General features: G+C 43.3%; 1 protein-coding gene and 1 long non-coding RNA gene across 2 annotated transcripts; one reads left to right on the top strand and one right to left on the bottom strand.

Annotated features, from left to right (window-relative positions):
• Positions 1 to 6880: 6880 nt before the first annotated feature.
• LOC114149577 (uncharacterized) lies at positions 6881 to 7678 on the bottom strand. Its single transcript, XR_003596540.1, has 2 exons — positions 7567 to 7678; positions 6881 to 7085 (listed from the first exon to the last, which is right to left on the bottom strand). It is a non-coding gene; the product is annotated as an uncharacterized LOC114149577 (long non-coding RNA).
• lmbrd2b (LMBR1 domain containing 2b) lies at positions 7595 to 17319 on the top strand. Its single transcript, XM_028025559.1, has 18 exons — positions 7595 to 7766; positions 9392 to 9638; positions 9715 to 9839; positions 11236 to 11337; positions 11409 to 11585; positions 12173 to 12383; positions 12462 to 12536; positions 12614 to 12727; positions 12796 to 12979; positions 13048 to 13229; positions 13360 to 13493; positions 13948 to 14053; positions 14120 to 14217; positions 15593 to 15696; positions 15770 to 15816; positions 15900 to 16005; positions 16074 to 16200; positions 16315 to 17319. The coding sequence occupies exons 2-18, from the start codon at positions 9465 to 9467 to the stop codon at positions 16376 to 16378; spliced, it is 2130 nt and encodes a 709-aa protein (XP_027881360.1). The 5' UTR covers positions 7595 to 7766; positions 9392 to 9464; the 3' UTR covers positions 16379 to 17319.
• Positions 17320 to 19205: the final 1886 nt, after the last annotated feature.

The following is a 19205-nucleotide window of genomic DNA, read 5'->3' as shown; positions in this document are numbered from 1 at the left end:
AAAGTGTCATAGAAAACCACAGCAGTGAGATCAGCCCATGGTTCTGCTGAGGTTCTGGAAGTCCAGGTTGGTTCTGCCCGGTTCTGAGGTTCTCCTTGAACTCCTCACTCCAGCATTAAAACTTCTGCATGTCGTCAAAAATGTGATTATGAAAATTCATCATAACTTCCGGTTTAATGTTTAAAACTGATGTCAGAAAGTTTAATATTGTAAAGACTAAAAAAACAATAAAGACAAAATATCAAGTTTTCAGCAAAAGAAACAATTAAAACATTTTCAATATAAAACTTATTAGGCCTGAAGCTCCTGTATTTAATGTGGAGAAGTTCTTCCTGTGGTTTGATCCCACGTTATTTTCCACGCAGCCCGAGTGGACAGGAACACTAGAGAAACAAAGCTGCTGCAGAAACAGGAGGTCTCACTTTGACGTAAACTGAAGGTGTGCATTTTAGGTTAAAAGGTGAATTCTTCATTCAGTGAAGTGACTCAGGTGGAACAGACACAAGTTTTAGTCCAGTAAGAGAAAAGATGCTGCATGATAACTTTACTCTAGTAAAAGTACTCGAGTAAATGTAACTAGTTACTGTCCACCTCTGGCGTCACATCATCCACTCAGTTTGAATAAATCCGTTTAACTAAATGAAAGTCTAGAATGACTTTATGAATAAATAATAATAAACAGTTTAAAGCTGAGAATCACAACCAGAAATCATGAAAGTTGGAGCCAAACTGTCCTTCAGACCCGAGAGGAAACTTTTAATCCAGATCATGAAGAACGATCAGTTCAAAGCTCTTCCATTCCCAAACATCAAATTACCTTTTTATAGACTTAAAATATGTTCACAAATTCATTAATACATAAATATTTAATCTGAAAAAACTCTTAAGTTATTTGAAAAATATTATCCTTGTTCAGAAATACAAATATATATTTATGCTCAAAGAAAACTAATGTTTTCATAGAAAAGACAGAATAAGATAAATCCTGGTGAGACCAGAATAAAATGTGTTTTCATTGCTTTAGGAACGTTTCACCTTTGACCTCCTTCAGGTTGGAAACTCTGCTTGGTTTAGTTTAGTCATCAGAATTTCATTTTGAGTTACTTTTCCAACATTTTAGATTTCAAATAGGAAGAATTGTTCATGTGGAAGTTAAAATGTAGCCAGAGGATCTGCAGCGTTGCAAACGAGTCGCCTGGTTTCTGCAGGTTCCTCCAGGTTATTCCAGCTGGAGAACCGGGTTCTGTGACTGGTTCAGGTTCTGTTTCCCAGTGGGACAGTTCTGGTTCTGGTAGTGAACCAGAACCAGAACCAGATCGAAGCTTTTTTGTGATGTCACAGCGCATACTGCAGAATTGCTTTGATTTGTAAATAAACTTTAGTTCCAAACGTTTTTATAATTTTTACGTTTGAACTAAAATATAATCATAAAAACAGAAATTCAGTTTTCCTGATTCTCCTCTAAATTTGCTGCTAAAACGTTTTTATTTAGATGTTGTGATGAAGCTGATGAGGTCAGCTGCAGATGATGACATCATCAGCGATGAGCTCATTGGACCCGAGTTCTGGTTCTGGTTCTGGAGTACGTGCCCTGGGTCACACTGTGGAGCGTTTTCATCATCAGCAGGACAGGAAGCAGGTCCGGGTCAGAGGTCGTCGACCGGCACTCTCCCCTCCTGAACCCAACAGGTGGACTAACACCTGAGCAAATATTGACAGAATAAACCAGCGGGTCGGTACCAGCGGGTCGGTCCAAACGTTCTGTTCCACAGTTCTTACATAACAGCAGCGAGAAACAGAACATCCTGCTGAGGCAACGCTGACTGGGCAGAGAGCACTAAACTAAACTAACTAAACTAAACCAAAAACTAAACTAAACTAACTAAACTAAACTAAACCAAACTAAACTAAATTAAACAAAACTAAACTAAAGTAAATTAAACCAAACTAAACTAAACTAAACTAACTAAACTAAACCAAACTAAACTAAATTAAATTAAACCAAACTAAACTAAACTAACTAACTAACTAAACCAAACCAAACTAAACCAAACTAAACTAAACTAACTAAACTAAACCAAACCAAACTAAACTAAACTAAACCAAACTAAACTAAACCAAACTAAACTAAATTAAACTAAACTAAACTAAACTAAACTAAACCAAACCAAACTAAACTAAACCAAAAACTAAACTAAACTAACTAAACTAAACCAAACCAAACTAAACTAAACTAAACTAAACTAAACTAAACCAAACTAAACTAAATTAAACTAAACTAAACTAAATTAAACCAAACTAAACTAAACTAACTAACTAAACTAAACCAAACCAAACTAAACTAAACTAAACCAAACTAAACTAAACCAAACGAAACTAAACTAAACTAAACTAAACTAAACTAACTAAACTAAACCAAACCAAACTAAACTAAACTAAACTAAACCAAACTAAACTAAACTAAATTAAACTAAACTAAACTAAATTAAACCAAACTAAACTAAACTAACTAACTAAACTAAACCAAACTAAACTAAACTAAACTAAACCAAACTAAACTAAACCAAACCAAACTAAACTAAACTAAATTAAACCAAACGAAACTAAACTAAACTAAACCAAACCAAACTAAACTAAACTAAACTAAACCAAACTAAACCAAACCAAACCAAACTAAACTAAACTAAACCAAACTAAACCAAACTAACTAAACTAAACTAAACTAAACCAAACTAAACTAAACCAAACTAAACTAAACTAAACTAAACTAAACTAAACTAACTAAACCAAACTAAACTAAACCAAACTAACTAAACCAAACTAAACTAAACCAAACCAAACCAACTAAACCAAACTAAACCAAACCAAACTAACTAAACCAAACTAAACTAAACTAACTAAACCAAACTAAACCAAACTAAACTAAACTAAACCAAACTAACTAAACCAAACTAAACTAAACTAACTAAACCAAACTAAACTAAACCAAACTAACTAAACCAAACTAAACCAAACAAACAAAACTAAACCAAACTAAACTAAACTAACTAAACTAAACTAAACTAACTAAACTAAACCAAACCAAACTAAACTAAACCAAACTAAACCAAACTAAACTAAATTAAACTAAACTAAACCAAACCAAACTAAACTAAACTAAACTAAACTAAACCAAACTAAACTAAACTAAATTAAACCAAACGAAACCAAACGAAACTAAACTAAACCAAACTAAACTAAACTAAACTAAACCAAACTAAACTAAACTAAACTAACCCACCCTAAACTAAACCAAACTAAACTAACTAAACCAAACTAAACTAAACCAAACTAAACTAAATTAAACTAAACTAAACCAAACCAAACTAAACTAAACTAAACTAACTAAACCACCCTAAACTAAACCAAACTAAACTAAACCAAACTAAACTAAACTAACTAAACCAAACTAAACTAAACTAAACTAAACTAAACTAAACTAAATTAAACCAAACGAAACCAAACTAAACTAAACTAAACCAAACTAAACTAAACATAACTAAACTAAACTAAACTAAACTAAACTAACCCACCCTAAACTAAACCAAACTAAACTAACTAAACCAAACTAAACTAAACCAAACTAAACTAAATTAAACTAAACTAAACCAAACCAAACTAAACTAAACTAAACCAAACTAACTAAACCAAACTAAACCAAACAAACTAAACTAAACCAAACTAAACTAAACCAAACCAAACTAAACTAAACCAAACTAAACTAAACTAAACTAAACCAAACCAAACTAAACTAACTAAACCAACCTAAACTAAACCAAACTAAACTAAACTAACTAAACCAAACTAAACTAAACCAAACTAAACTAAACTAAACTAAACCAAACCAAACTAAACTAACTAAACCAACCTACACTAAACCAAACTAAACCAAACAAACTAAACTAAACCAAACTAACCTAAACTAACTAAACCAAACAAACTAAACCAAACTAAACCAAACCAAACTAAACTAAACCAAACTAAACTAAACCAAACCAAACTAAACTAAACCAAAGTAAACTAAACTAAACCAAACTAAACCAAAGTAAACTAAACTAGACTAAACTAAAACTAAACCAAACCAAACTAAACTAAACTAAACCAAACTAAACTAAACCAAAGTAAACTAAACTAGACTAAACTAAACTAAACCAAACCAAACCAAACTAAACTAAACCAAACTAAACTAAACCAAAGTAAACTAAACTAAACCAAACTAAACCAAAGTAAACTAAACTAAACTAAACCAAACCAAACCAAACTAAACTAAACCAAAGTAAACTAAACTAAAACTAAACCAAACTAAACTAAACTAACTAAACTAAACTAAACCAAACCAAACCAAACTAAACCAAAGTAAACTAAACTAAAACTAAACCAAACTAAACTAAACCAAACTAAACTAAACCAAACTAAAACCAAACCAAACTAAACTAAACCTGAACTAAACTAAACTAAACTAACTAAACTAAACTAAACTAAACCAAACTAAACTAAACCAAACTAAACTAAACCAAACTAAACTAAACTAAACCAAACCAAACCAAACTAAACTAAACCAAAGTAAACTAAACTAAAACTAAACCAAACTAAACTAAACTAACTAAACTAAACTAAACCAAACCAAACCAAACTAAACCAAAGTAAACTAAACTAAAACTAAACCAAACTAAACTAAACCAAACTAAACTAAACCAAACTAAAACCAAACCAAACTAAACTAAACCTGAACTAAACTAAACTAAACTAACTAAACTAAACTAAACTAAACCAAACTAAACTAAACCAAACTAAACTAAACCAAACTAAACTAAACTAGACTAAACTAAAACTAAACCAAACTAAACTAAACTAAACTAAACCAAAGTAAACTAAACTAAAACTAAACCAAACCAAAGTAAACTAAACTAAACCAAACTAAAACCAAACCAAACTAAACTAAACCTGAACTAAACTAAACTAAACTAAGCTAAATCTAACTAAACTAAATTAAAACTAAACTAAACTAAACCCAACTAAACAAAGCTAAAGTAAACTAAAACTAAACCGAAAACTAAACTAAACCATACCAAATTAAACTAAACTAAACCTAACCTGAACTAAACTGAACTCAACTCATCTCAACTAAAACTAAACTAAACTAAACTTAAAACTAAACTAAACTTAAAACTAAACTAAACCTAACTAAACAAAGCTAAAGTAAACTAAAACTAAACCAAACTAAACTAAACTTAAAACTAAACTAAACCTAAATTGAACCAAACTCAACTCAACTGAACTAAAACTAAACTAAACCTAACTAAATTAAAACTACAATTCAACTAAAACTAACTAAACTAATTTAAAACTAAACTAAACCTAACTAAACAAAGCTAAAGTAAACTAAACTAAACTTAAACTAAACTAAAACTAAACTGCTGGATGTTGTGGACCCACACAGCAAACTAAAACTAAAATCTCCTGGTTCAGTTCTTCTGCTGCCAGGTTCTGGTTCTGGTTCTGCTGGATTTTTCCTCCTGTTAAAGGAGAGTTCTTCCTCTCTACTGTCGCCCCCTGCTGGCCTGGAGGAGTGATGGTCAGTGACTCCATGCTCTGCTGCGTTTCCATAGAAACGTTTTGTACTCATTTGAATAATTAATACATTGATTGATAACTGGGATCAATTAAAAGGAAAATGTCATTCAGGATCAGAGCGGTACCAGAACACTGAACCCAGAACCATCGGCAGTCCCCCTCCCCCGCCTGCTGCTGGATCAGCTGACAGACCGCGGCTCTGTAGATCATTAATGAGGAGGTCAAAGTTCAACATGCAGCCTGTTTGTTTTGTTCTCTCAGCAGAATCTGAATCTTAAAATAGCTTCAAATATTCACAGATCTTTAGACACAAACCCAGAGAATCTCAGCAGCAGAGGTTCTGAGTGACCCGCCGGGCCGCTCAGCAGCTAGCCACTCAGAAAGATGAGCATCACAAGTTATTTAAAATTACATTTTATAATTAGGATCAAAAAACAGTAGATTTTGCTATTAAAAATATATTTCAGTAAAATTTTTAATTTTTGGATTTTATTCTCATGTTCCCTCCAACTTTCTGGGGCCCCTCTAGCGCCCCCTGGTGGCACTCCGAGGGGCCACGGCCCCCACTTTGAAAAGCATCAACAAAAACATGAAACGCTTCTTCATCTCCATATTTGGTGGAAAACCAACACTCTACATAACCCTGAATGCACCATAACCACAGTGAGACATGGTGGTGGCAGCATCATGCTGTGGGGAAGCAGCTGAGAACAGAACGGCCTAGTCAAAATCCAATAGGTTCTGCTGTGTGGGTCCTGTGTTTCTGTTGTTTTCATGGATCTTGATGTTTGTCCCAGAAAACAACACGAGGCGCCAGCCTGGTCCCTGCTTCTGGATCAGAGTGGGAACTCCCGTCCGGACTGTGACCTTTGAACCTGCGGGGTGTCAGCTGTTGCCTGGACTCTGCTCTGCTGTCAGTCGTTTGATTTCCACTATCATACAAATAAAACTTTTACAAAAGCTTTGATGTACTTTGTTGAATAATAGAAACTAGTTCACCCCCCTTAGCCCCTCCCCACAGCTAGCATAGCCTGTAAGGAATGCTAAGGCTAGTTAGCATAGCCACTGATGACGGCAGATAAACAGTTTTTCTGCAACTGTAAGTTGTTTCCATTAGCACATTTAACAGCATGTACATGAGCATGATTGACAGTGCTAAGCCCCGCCTCCTGGTTCTGATTGGTGGTTTTGGGTCAAGAGGAGACGGATCAACAGGTTATCTGTTTCATAACGTCACAACGACATGGAGGCAGATTTTAAAAATATGGAAAACAAACTTAGTATTTAATAAAGTTACAAACTGCAGCTTCAGAGGAACCTTCAGGTTTTGGTCGGGTTTTGGTTGGGTTCTAATTGTGTTCTGATCGGGTTCTAGTCAGGTTCTGATCGGGTTTTCAGGGAGTGTGTTCCAGCTCTGAGGTCTACTTCAGTCCCTCTGGTTTCCAGAGTCTCCAGCAGCTGAAGGCAGGAATCTGAAATAAGAGGAGAAGAAGAAGTACTAGTACTACTACTACTACTACTACTACTACTAGTACTAGTACTACTAGTAGTACTACTTGTACTACTAGTACTAGTAGTACTAGTACTAGTACTACTTGTACTACTAGTACTAGTAGTAGTACTAGTAGTAGTACTAGTACTACTACTAGTAGTAGTAGTAGTACTGGACTTCCTGTCAGCTGTCGCCTCCCGGCTGGAGAACCAGACCCTGACAAAAGTCCTGCTGTCACTGGAAACCAGCCAGATTATCATCTTTAATCTGAGCTCCCAGGTAGCATGTTGGGATTACAGGGATTATTTTTTTAACACCTTTATAAATCGGAGTGCAGTAATTCTGCACCGGACCAGAACGAACCACCTGGTTCTGGAGGACCAGCTCCGTTTTTCTGAACCAGAACCGTGGTAACCACCAGGGGGCAGTGATGAGCGCAGACGGCCCACCCTGCTGCGTACCACAGAAGAAGAAGCTGTGTTGTTTTGCTCAGACGTCACCATCCGTCCTGGAGAACCGGGATGCTGCTCCGCTGATGTCCTCCGGGAGAACCGCGGACTGTGTCGGTGAACTCGGTGGAAGATCCGCTCAGCGCGGCGCGGGGAGCTGCGTGGCCGGCCGAGGAGCCTCTGGAGGCGGACACAGCGCCACTCATTCCGCGGTAAGAGGGGACACGTCAGCGGAGGATGTGGAGCGGAGAGACCGAGACCTGAGCGAGGCGGACGGTCTCCGCTGGTCCGGCTGGGGGTTCTGGGTGGTTCCGGATGGTTCTGGAAGGTTCTGCTCGGACCGGTTAATGAACGGAATCCCAGCTGGCTGGGCTCATCTGGACGGATCCAGAACCAGCGACTGTCTGTGACTGGGTTGATTCCGCGTTCGGTTCGGTTCATCTGGGCTTAAGGCTCACAGCTAACATCACCGAGTCACCCGGAAGTCTGGGCTTCCCTTTTCTGAGACCAAACATGCGCAGTGCGTCCCTGTCAGCTGAAGACTCTTCTTCATCAGAGATGAAGGCGACCAGAACCAGAACCGGAACCAGTCCAGTTAACCAGGGCTGCTGTTTCTGTATGTATGACGCACAGTGACGTGCGGTCAGGTGAGGCAGGTGAAGCAGAGTCTCACCTGTCATCATGGAAAAATAATATAATGATAAAATCATTTATTTTGCTATTTTCATCCTGGGGTTTGTACTGTAAAATATTTATGTTTTATTTAGTTTAACCAATTCTGATGATTATTTTGTTCAAAATCGCTGAATTTTTGCATTTTCCCATATAAATGCTTGGAAGCAGCAGCAGCAGGTGAAGCAGCAGCAGGTGAAGCAGCAGCAGGTGAAGCAGCAGCAGCTGAGCCTCACCTGGACTGATCAACCTCTTACTAACTGCACTGGCTGCTATTCTATGACATCATGTTCCTCCTGCCTGAACGTCACCAGTAAAATGGTTAAAAACATTTAATGTATGAACTGATTTTCCATCATTTAGCTTATTAATATAATGTTCAGCGTTTATTAATATAATGTTCAGCGTTTATTAATATAATGTTCAGCGTTTATTAATATAATGTTCAGCGTTTATTAATATAATGTTCAGCGTTTATTAATATAATGTTCAGTGTGTGTAACATGTTTCTGTGCTCAGCAGCGATCAGAACCAGAAAACAGGTTCCAGGTCTTTTTGCCCTTCACTTCCTCTGCATGAACAGTAACATGCAGGCGCTCTGATGATGTCACAGCCTCACTGATGATGCAATAATTCAGCCTTTTATGACTGCAGGAGGACCGGTCAGCGATGACATCACGGGTGGGCGGGGTTAAACTGGATCCAACTCAGAATCTCAGCAGATCCAGAACCAGAGGTTCTGGTGTTCTCTGGGTTTATCAGGATGCAGCAGGAACCAGGGAGGAGATGGGTCCGGAAAGAAGGTCCAGTGTGTGTTCATCAGAACCAAACTGGACCTTAAACCCGGTTCCCTTAAACCTCTCTGAGTCAGAGTTACAGAAAAATGTACGGACCGGGACAAGTCCGATCCAGAACTGGTCCGATCTGAGCAGAACTGGTCCAATCTGACAGAACCGGTCTGATCAAAACCGGTCCGATCAGTACCAGTCCGATCTGAGCAGAACTGGTTTGATGTGAGCAGAACCGGTCCGATCAGAACCGGTTCAGACTTTGTGTCACAGTAAATGATTTTTATCATGAATTTTGGTTGGTTGTCGCCTCGATGAATCCAGCTGATGCCGTTTGTGACGGATTTGTCCTTCTGGTGTGCTTGGCTCTGTTGCAGGCTGCGCTGTGACCTGCGGGGGGCGCTGTGACCTGCAGGCTGCGCTGTGACCTGCGGGGGGCGCTGCGGCACCATGAGCGGCGCGGCGCTCGGCCTGGAGATCGTCCTGGTCTTCTTCTTGGCTCTCTTCCTGCTGCATCGCTACGGAGACTTCCGGAAGCAGCAGCGCATGGTTCTGTTCGGCACGCTGCTGGCCTGGTACCTGTGCTTCCTCATCGTCTTCATCCTGCCGCTGGACGTCAGCACGGTCGGTATCGACCGGGCCCAGCGCCGCGCCGCCCACTGAAACCAGCAGGTCCAACCTGTGTTTCTGCCCCCTACAGACCATCTACAGGCAGTGCATCGAAGACCATGAGGAACACCTTCCTGTGTCCACCGTCAGCCCGACCAACCGGACCGGGCCCGGTGGGCCCAACCCGCCCAACGCCAGCATGGCTCCGACCAGAAGGTAGGAAGATGGGCCTTCCTGTTGTTATGAAGATGAATGTTTATGAAAGAAAACATTCCTTGTTCTTGTACGTCAGCCATTTGGACCAGAATCTCTGTTTATATGTAAAGATGTCAGTTTTTCCATGAATCTCCTCCACGACTTCCTGCCAATGGTTTAGCTGGGAGGAGTTTCTTTAGCCAAGAGCCTGTAAAAGTTCTTTTGCTTGCAACTAATAGAACTTTGAAAAGATGCTCATCTTCTTTTTGAAGCACGTCTCCAGATATCAGCCCAGCAGAAAACCTCTGGGGATGACAAACCCCAAAACTGTCCCAGTAGTCTGACAGATTCCATCCCAGTAAGGTGCCAACTTAACGTGGTTCGTTTTAAACTCTGCCTTGACGTAGAGTTCTCCACAGAAAAATAACTACCCACACCGGGTTGATGGAAATGTCCATAGTGGTCAGCCTGTGTCCAGTTTGAGTGGAGCAGCGGCGCCAGCTGTGTGATTGGCCGATTCTCCTGCTTTAAATGCATAAACTATAAACCTTTTAGAAATAAATCTGCTCCAGAACAGAGACGCTTGCAATCCGGCTTAAAGATTTATCCAAAAAAAAGGTTTTATTTTTTTCCCAATTATTAATTTTTCTTAAGAAAAATCTAAAAAAGCAACGCTTAGCCTGGCGGGGGGCCTAGCAAAGCATGGCGGGCCGCCAGGCTTCTTCTACACCGGGGGAAACCCTGGAATGTTGTTTTTTCACCTGCTGGCTGTTTTTCAATGTTTGTTCTCCAGTTAAAAATGAACAGATTACTAAAGTAGTTCATGATTATTTCAATAATCGATTAATCAATATTAATCGATTCAGTCCTACATGTATACACAGAACATCAAAGGTACATTAGTCAGGTGATGATTAGAGAATATTAATGAACAGTTGTGGCTCGTTTTCTCCCGTCTGCAGGACGTTAGCGTAGTTTTCCTCCTGGTGGTCCGGTACCGTCGGTTCTGTTGGGACCCAACATTTGTTCCATTTCCAGCTGCTGTGCTTCTCTTTCTAACGTCCTCAGTTTCCCTCTCCTCTGGTGCTTTTTGGGTTTTCTGGAGCAGAACAGTTTCCTAAGAGAATTTTCAGCCTGGCGGGCCACCAGGCTGTCCTTGCTCCCCCGCCAGGCTGTTTGCTTGTTTTAATTTTCCTTTTCATGTTGGCCTAATTTCTGACTTTATTGTTGCCGTTTAGATATTGATATTTTCAGACTTCCTGACCAGGACTCTCATTGGTCAGTCAGGGTCTGGAAGCGTGTGATTGGATGATTTATTTCCTGTTGATGTGTTATTGTTCAGTCTGTCTCTGGAATCTCGGTGATTGGATGATTTTTCCCGTTCTGGTGGAAGCTGACGTTTGGTTTGCGTCTCCAGGACCGTCCCGTCACCGTGCCACCGGCCCTGGAGCTTCATCCCTGAAGGCATCATGCCCGTGTTCTGGAGGGTGGTGTACTGGACCTCTCAGTGCCTCACCTGGTGGGTTGGACCCGGATCCGCCCTCGCCTGCCGGTTCTGGAGCCGCTCTGACCCTCTGCTGCTGTTCCCAGGCTGCTGCTGCCCTTCATGCAGTCGTACGCTCGCTCCGGAGGGTTCTCCATCACCGGGAAGATCAAGACGGCGCTCATCGAGAACGCCATCTACTACGGCACCTACCTGCTGATCTTCGGCTCGCTGCTCATCTACGTGGCGGTTCATCCCGACTGGCCTCTGTCCCACCTGTCCTGGTGAGGCGTGCTGTCCTGGCCCGGGTCACTGCCTGGTTCTGACCTTTGGGTCAAGCTTGGAGCAGGTTTAGCTTCAGCTGAGCGGTTCTCCATAGTGTAGCGTACGGTGCAAACAAAAGGTCAAAGGTCACAGGTTTCTAGGGATTTCTCTCCCCTCTCTGAGTCTCTACCTGATCTCAGGTTGGGGATTCGTCTCTGATCGTTCTTCTGATCGTAGTTTGGAATAGCTAGCAATTATTTTAATATTCAATTATTCTGACAAACCAATTCTGCTGATTAATCGATTATTAATCTGATGATTCATTGATTATTTTGATTAATTGTTTTGGTATGGAATAAATCTGAGACATGATGTTGATGCCGCGTCGTCCAGGTGATCTGATGGCAGAGACCCGGACAGTGAGCGGGACTGGAACCGGACCCCTGACCCGGTCCCTTGACTCGGTCTCCTGACCCTAAATCTTGACCCGGTCTCCTGACCCTAACCCTGACCCGGTCCTTTGACCCGGTCTCCTGACCCTAAATCTTGACCCGGTTTCCTGACCCGGTCTTCTGACCCTAAATCTTGACCCGGTCCCCTCTCCCAGGTACGAGCTGCAGACCATCGGCATCACGGCGGCCAACACGTGGGGCCTGTTCCTGCTGGTGCTGCTGCTGGGCTACGGCCTGGTGGAAATCCCGCGCTCCTACTGGAACGCCTCGCGCCACGGACACCTGCTGATGAAGACCTACTTCAAGGCCTCCAAGCTGATGACGGAGAAGGCGGACGCCGAGGAGAACCTGGAGGACGTGATGGAGGTGGGCGGCCCCGAGGGCCTCGGCCGGGTTCTGGTTCTGGTTCTGGTTGGGTTCTACTGTGGCTGTGTTTTGCTGCAGGAGGTGAGGAAGGTCAGCGAGTCCATCAAGTATAACCATCCGCTCAGGAAATGCATCGACACCATCCTGAGGAAGGTAAGCAGCCGGTTCTGGTCCTGATGCAGGCGGGTCCAGTGGAGTTGACCCCTGATTCTGACCTCTGACCCCCCCAGTGTCCCGTGGACTACCAGGAGAAGATGGGTCGGAACATGGACGACTACGAAGACTTTGACGACAAGCAGAACTCGTACCCGACCGAGAAGAGTCTGGTCAAGCTGCACAAGCAGGTGAGAGTCGCCGCCGGCCCGGCCCGGTTCTGGAGCCGCCGCCGTCTCACCCCGCCGTCCATTCTCAGGTGATCTACGCCGTGCAGAGGCACAACCGGACCCGGGTCCAGTGGCAGATCCTGCTGCAGCAGGCCGTCCACCTGGAGGACGTGGCCAAGAACGAGACCAGTCTGAGCCACCAGTTCGTCCACAGCTTCCAGTCCGCCGAGCCGCCGGGCCGCTTCAGCCGCTACGTCTACACGCCGACCGTAGGTGGGTCGCCGCTCCCCACCGGTACCGGAGCCCGGACGTACCCTGACCCGCCTGTGCTTCTGTCCCAGAGTGGTACTGGGAATGCCTCCTGAAGCGCTGGTTCTACCGGCTGGTGTCGGTGGTTCTCACCCTGTTCAGCGTGGCCGTGGTCTGGTCCGAGTGCACGTTCTTCAGCACCCGACCTGTTCTGTCGCTGTTCGCCGTCTTCATCCAGCTGGCAGAGAGAGACTACAACTACCTGTACATCGAGGTGAGACGCCTGGATGTACCAGGTCCGGTCCCGACCCGGAGCCGCGGATCCGGTTCCGACCCGGACTCTGTTTCTCTGGTGGTTCCTGTGCAGGGTGTGGTTTAGGCGTAATGTGCTGTGTGTCCACCAGATGGCGTGCTTCATCACCATCTTCTTCCTCTGCACCTGCGTTTACTCCACCGTGTTCCGGGTCCGAGTCTTTAACTATTACTACCTGGCCTCCCACCACCAGACCGACGCCTACAGCCTGCAGTTCAGCGGCATGTCAGTGGGGGCGCTGCAGTTCTCCTTACGCTTCATCTGGAGTTACATGTCTAAAGTTTCTTGGAATTTTTTTATTTTAGTAATTTTATGAATATTATTTTATATTTTGTATTTTATTGTTTGTGTTTTTTATCTTCGTAAATTTTTAAATCTAATATTTGCTACAATCTGCAGGTAGAAACGTTGTTGACCCTGTTCAGAGTCTGGGTTCTGGTCCGGTCCTGACCCAGAACCGACCAGAATTGGTTCTGGTTCAGGACCGGTCCTGACCCAGAACTGGTCCTGAACCAGAACCGGACCTGAACCAGAACCTACCAGAACCGGTCCTGACCCAGAACCAGACCTGAACCAGAACCGGACCTGACCCAGAACCAGACCTGAACCAGAACCGGTCCTGACCCAGAACCGGACCTGACCCAGAACCGGTCCTGACCTCCCTCTGGTTCCTCCTCAGGCTGTTCTGCCGTCTCACTCCTCCTCTCTGCCTGAACTTCCTGGGTCTGATCCATATGGACTCGGCCATCTCCCACCAGCAGAAGCTGCCCACGGCCTACACCTCGGTGAGACCGCCGCATCCAGAACCACGATCAGAACCAGAACCGGGCTCAGCTCTTCCTCTGTTTCAGATCATGGGCTCGATGCGCGTTCTGTCCTTCATCGCCAACGGCTTCTACATCTACTACCCCATGCTGATCGTCATCCTCTGCATCGCCACCTACTTCAGGTCGGCAGCTTTAACCTTTGACCTTTAACCCAGATGGGAAGAAGATGATGACATCATTCAGTCAGTCAAACTTTATCAACACACAGCAGTAAAACATCCTGCAGCTGCTGAGGCCAAAACAAGAATCAATCATATTGATATTTAACAGTGACGTGCAGAGCCTCACCTGCCATCATGGAGAATAATATATAATGATAAAATCATTTATTTTGCTATTTTCATCCTGGGGTTTGTACTGTAAAATATTTATTTTTTATTTAGTTTAACCAATTCTGATGATTATTTTCTTCAAAATCGCTGAATTTTTGCATTTTCCCATATAAATGCTTGGAAGCAGCAGCAGCAGGTGAAGCAGCAGCAGGTGAAGCAGCAGCAGCTGAGCCTCACCTGGACTGATCAACCTCTTACTAACTGCACTGGCTGCTATTCTATGACATCATGTTCCTCCTGCCTGAACGTCACCAGTAAAATGGTTAAAAACATTTAATGTATGAACTGATTTTCCATCATTTAGCTTATTAATATAATGTTCAGCGTTTATTAATATAATGTTCAGTGTTTTTGTCACCAGCTGTGTGTGTGACGTGTTTCTGTGCTGAGCAGCATCAGAAACCAGAGAACAGACTGCAGGTGAGGCAGGCAGGCAGTTCTCTGGCCTCATGGCAGGGGGCGCTCATGATCCAGACATTGTGACTCCACAACTGCAGAGTAAGAGACAGAAACAGCTTCAGCTATGAGAAAAAGGTGGTTTGTACTTCAGCAGGTTTCCCCTTTGCTGTGCAGCACAGCTCTAGATTAATAATATCTATATTTCCAGTTTCATTGAGTTAACAGGATTATTGTACGATGGCAGCGCGGCTACAGAGGGACGTGATCGTATCGTCTTTTGGCCTTCAATTCGTCTGCATGAGCAAAATGTCTGAATGTGAACAATAACATGCAGGCGGTCTGATGATGTCACCGCACGTCACTGATATTTAAATATCTATATGATTGGGTCTCGTTTTTATTATAATAAACAGTCAAATATTGATTTAAATTACATTTTTAATATTAAAATATCAAATCCTACTGGCTAATCAAAAACAGCAAATGCTAACTGGAACAGGAAGCAGCTATAAACGGGTTCATCACCGACCCGGTGAGTCCGCCATGACACCGCTGGACCGGCGAGGAAAACCCAAACCATCAGGGATCAGGAAGGATCGCTTAGGATCAGGAAGGATCGCTTAGGATCAGGAAGGATCGCTTAGGATCAGAAAGGATCCCGCTCTTATTAAAATAAGTGGACAATAATTACATATAACGTAGAAAATGTAAATTTATCAGAAAACTCGCTGCCCCTCTAAAGATGCTCTTGGTTGCTCTGATTCAGTCTAGGAACGCGCTGCCTGAACCTCCTGGGCTTTCAGCAGTTCATGGACGACAGCGAGATGACCTCTGACCTCATCGACGAGGGAAAGGAGCTGATCCGACGCGGTGAGAGCGGAGTAAAGATGGCCGAAATCAGAGCGACCCAGAACGTTCCTCAAACCGGTTTCTGTTTCCACAGAGAGGAGAAAGAGGCAGCGGATCGAAGACGGAGAGAACCGACGGAGAGTGAGAGGAAGAACGACCGACGTGACGACGGTTCGCTGCCCTCTGGTGGAGGAAACTGCTCACTGCGCCTGTCTGTGTTTCAGGAGTGGAAGGAGCGCTACGGCAACCAGAGGGAGGACTTGGCTCCGAGGAACCGGAGCAGCCACGAGATGAAGGAGACCAATTACTCCGAGTCCGGCAGGGACAGACGTGAGTCAGAACCAGAACCCCAACAGAACCCTAACAGAACCCTAACAGAACCTGTTTGTGGTCTTCAGAGGTGAAGTATTCTCGCTCTGCCGGCCGGGCGGAGAGGGACCGCGTCGAGCTGCTGCAGGACGCCGAACCGCTGGACTTCAACGCCGACGCCCTGACAGACGACGGCCTGGAGGCCGAGGCCGGCAGGTAAACAGGAAGTCCGACACACACCTGGTTCGGTCACACACACCAGAACCGCGTATATTTTCTAGATCTTGCAGTTTATTGTTTATTATAATGCAGCATGTTCTGTATTTCCAGGCATGCAGGCGGACGCTATCTCTCCATGTCTTCGTCTCGGAATCGGATATTTGACGACGTTTAGTGTCTCGGCTGCAGCTTCGCTCCCGCCATGCATGCTACCGACCAGCGCGTCTGACCTCTGACCTGGGGGTCAGAGGTCAGCAATCTGAAGGATTTTTCTGGTTATGTGTGAATGATGAACCTTCATCCGGCACTGATGAAGGTCATATTGTACTTTATTTATGTTTTATTTTATCCCCCATGTCGGTGTTGTCAGTTAATTTCGTAGTGAAATCCTGAATGATTATAAATAATTATAAATAATTTGCACTGACCTGAAATGTCTGAACTGCTGACTGGAATCACTGCTTGTCACATTAAACAGTAACTGGAAGGATTTTGCTGTTTTAATGTGGAAAAACTAAAGTTTGGAGGCATTTAAAGAACATCAGTGTTTCTGCTGGTTTCAATAATTTATCAATTCAAAATCAATCGCTCTCCTCACTGGCAGCTTCTTCCATTCACCTCACCTGAAGTTCAGGTAAAACTAAAACTTGGCACTGATTTCAGAAGTCTGTACAACACCTGGTTAACTCTAAAACCTGAGTTTTATTTCAGCCTTGCTGCTTTGTTCATTCGTTTGTAGCCTGGGAATAAAAGGGGCCGATCACTCGGCCCTGAGGGACTCCAGGTTCCTGCTCTAAACATGAAGACACTGCAGAGTAAGAACTGATTTCATCTGCTTCAGGAATTACAAACAGAACGACGCTGATGAAGGAAAATTGATTCATCACTGTTGTGGATAAATGTGTATATTATGTGTTTTTGTATTCTCTGGGTAAATTGATCGTGTGACTTTGTATTTGCGGCTCCAGCTCCTGGTTTTCCTGGTTTTCCTGGTTTTCCTGGTGATGTGAAGTCTGGACTGTTTCTCACTTTGGTCTCTGAAGCTTCAGTTGTAAACGCAAATGTTCAGTTTCCTCTGCTAAGCGTGAAAATAAAAACTGGTTCATGCTGAAAAGACGCAGCAGTTCTCCTCCTGTCCAATGAATGAATGAATGAATGAATGAATCATGAAGTCCATCCATCAGCCTTTAAACGCTTTAGGAGACCATCCGGATTGATCCGTCAGTCCACCGTCTTTCACTAACTACAGTTTGGTCCAGTTTGCTTTAGTCCAACTCAGGTCCGATTGGTGATGTGTGACCTCTAATCGACCTCTGACCTCTGGTCCTCCAAGCCTCCGTCTGGGTTCAGTTTGAATGTGAACGCCAAGTGGACCAGAGACCGCTCTGAAAGCAGGAAGTGGACTACAGAGCAGGGCATTCTGGGTAAATCCAACCAAAGCTAACGTGCTAGCCTAGCGCTAGCAGCAGAAATGGCTCCTGGTCTTTAGCCAAAGATAAAGAGAAATCCTCCAAAATCTGACGCCTCCATCTTGTTTCCATCTGCTGAAGAAGGAAGTTGCTCTCAGCGTCTTCAGAGGTTTTTGTGTGGTTTCCTTCAGTGGTTCTTGGTGCAGCGCCCCCACAGGCCAGCAGGGGAACAGGTTGCTCAGAGGGTTTGGTTGGTTTGATGCAGATTTGAACAGAAACATCTTGGTTGACTGACCGCTGCCTCATTCTGGGCCAAGTTAACCTGGACAGGATGAACGTCGCGTTAGGAAAAGTGTTGAAATGTTTCGTCCTCTTCTCACTTTCATATGAAACGTTTTCTGACACTGATGAGTTCATGAACTGCTGCACTGGACAAGGAGAACTACTTCCTGTTTGAACTTTGACCGATGGACTGCAGAGGCGTGGCGGCCGTCGGGTCAGTCAGGTTCTGGTCCAGAGTTCTGAGTTTCTGTGGGACGGTTCGGACCTCCGTTATGGACCCACTGAGCTGAGAAACAAACTTAGAGGAACTTCTTTAGTTTGTTCAAAGACTGATGAAGAGATTCAGATTTAATGAACTGAGAGAGCCAGACACTAAATGTCTGGGGAGAAACTTTGACTAGTCCCTTCTTTAAATGTGAAAACAGAAGATGATTGTGACTTCCTGTCTGGATGGCTGCGGCGTTCTCTGGTGAGGCTGCGAGTTTCAGGATCAGATCTCAGCGGCTTCATCAGATGACCTCCAGCTGAGGTCAGTCTGCACGGCTCCGTCTTCAGCCGGTTTTCTGCCGTCAGTCTTTGGTTTCTGGCTGTCGTCTCACAATCAGGCTCAATATTTCATAAAAGTATTTTCCAACTGCACCAAGTGTTTATGATTTAATTTGATTCCTGTTATTTATTAAAGATGTTGCTTTGGGAACATCTTGGTGCATGAGCAGCACCTAGTGGTAGCAGCTGCGCATTACAATCATACTGGCAGATTAAATCAATCATTTGATACTATTGACCTGATTTTAGATGTTTTTATGATCTGCTTTTGTTTCCTGAGGTTATACAGCAGCATATCACCCTGTTGAACCTAAAAACCCTGAACTCAATAAATCAGTCAGGTTTATTGGTATAGAAAACACATCAGTCAATAATCGTAAAATCAATATCACACACTGCATTTTGTGCTGTCTGTAAAATCATCGTTACACATCAAAATGTTGGTCAATATTTCATTGATTGTGTTTCAAAAGCAGCTGTGAGAGCTGGAGAAGGCGGGGCCTCATGTATGATGACTATAGGATTATGAAACATGGAGCCACAGTAGATTATAGAGCAGATTATAGAATAGATTATGATAGGTATTTTCCTTTCGAACCTAAATAAAAGAAAGAACCACAGACAACGTATATGAATTTTACGTGGAGCTTTTGCAAAAGGAGAAGGCTCTGCCAATTCTTCCTCCGAGGAATCCACAGAGCGTTCTGATCTGCTCTCACAAGGACTCCTGTTTTTATTGTCAAAGAAGGACAGGCAAGGGGGCAG

Source organism: Xiphophorus couchianus, chromosome 8, assembly GCF_001444195.1.
Source record: "Xiphophorus couchianus chromosome 8, X_couchianus-1.0, whole genome shotgun sequence".
In the NCBI taxonomy this organism is placed as follows: Eukaryota; Metazoa; Chordata; class Actinopteri; order Cyprinodontiformes; family Poeciliidae; genus Xiphophorus; species Xiphophorus couchianus.
The sequence above is the reverse complement of the archived record's forward strand: the minus strand, read 5'-3'. Positions and strand labels throughout refer to the sequence as shown.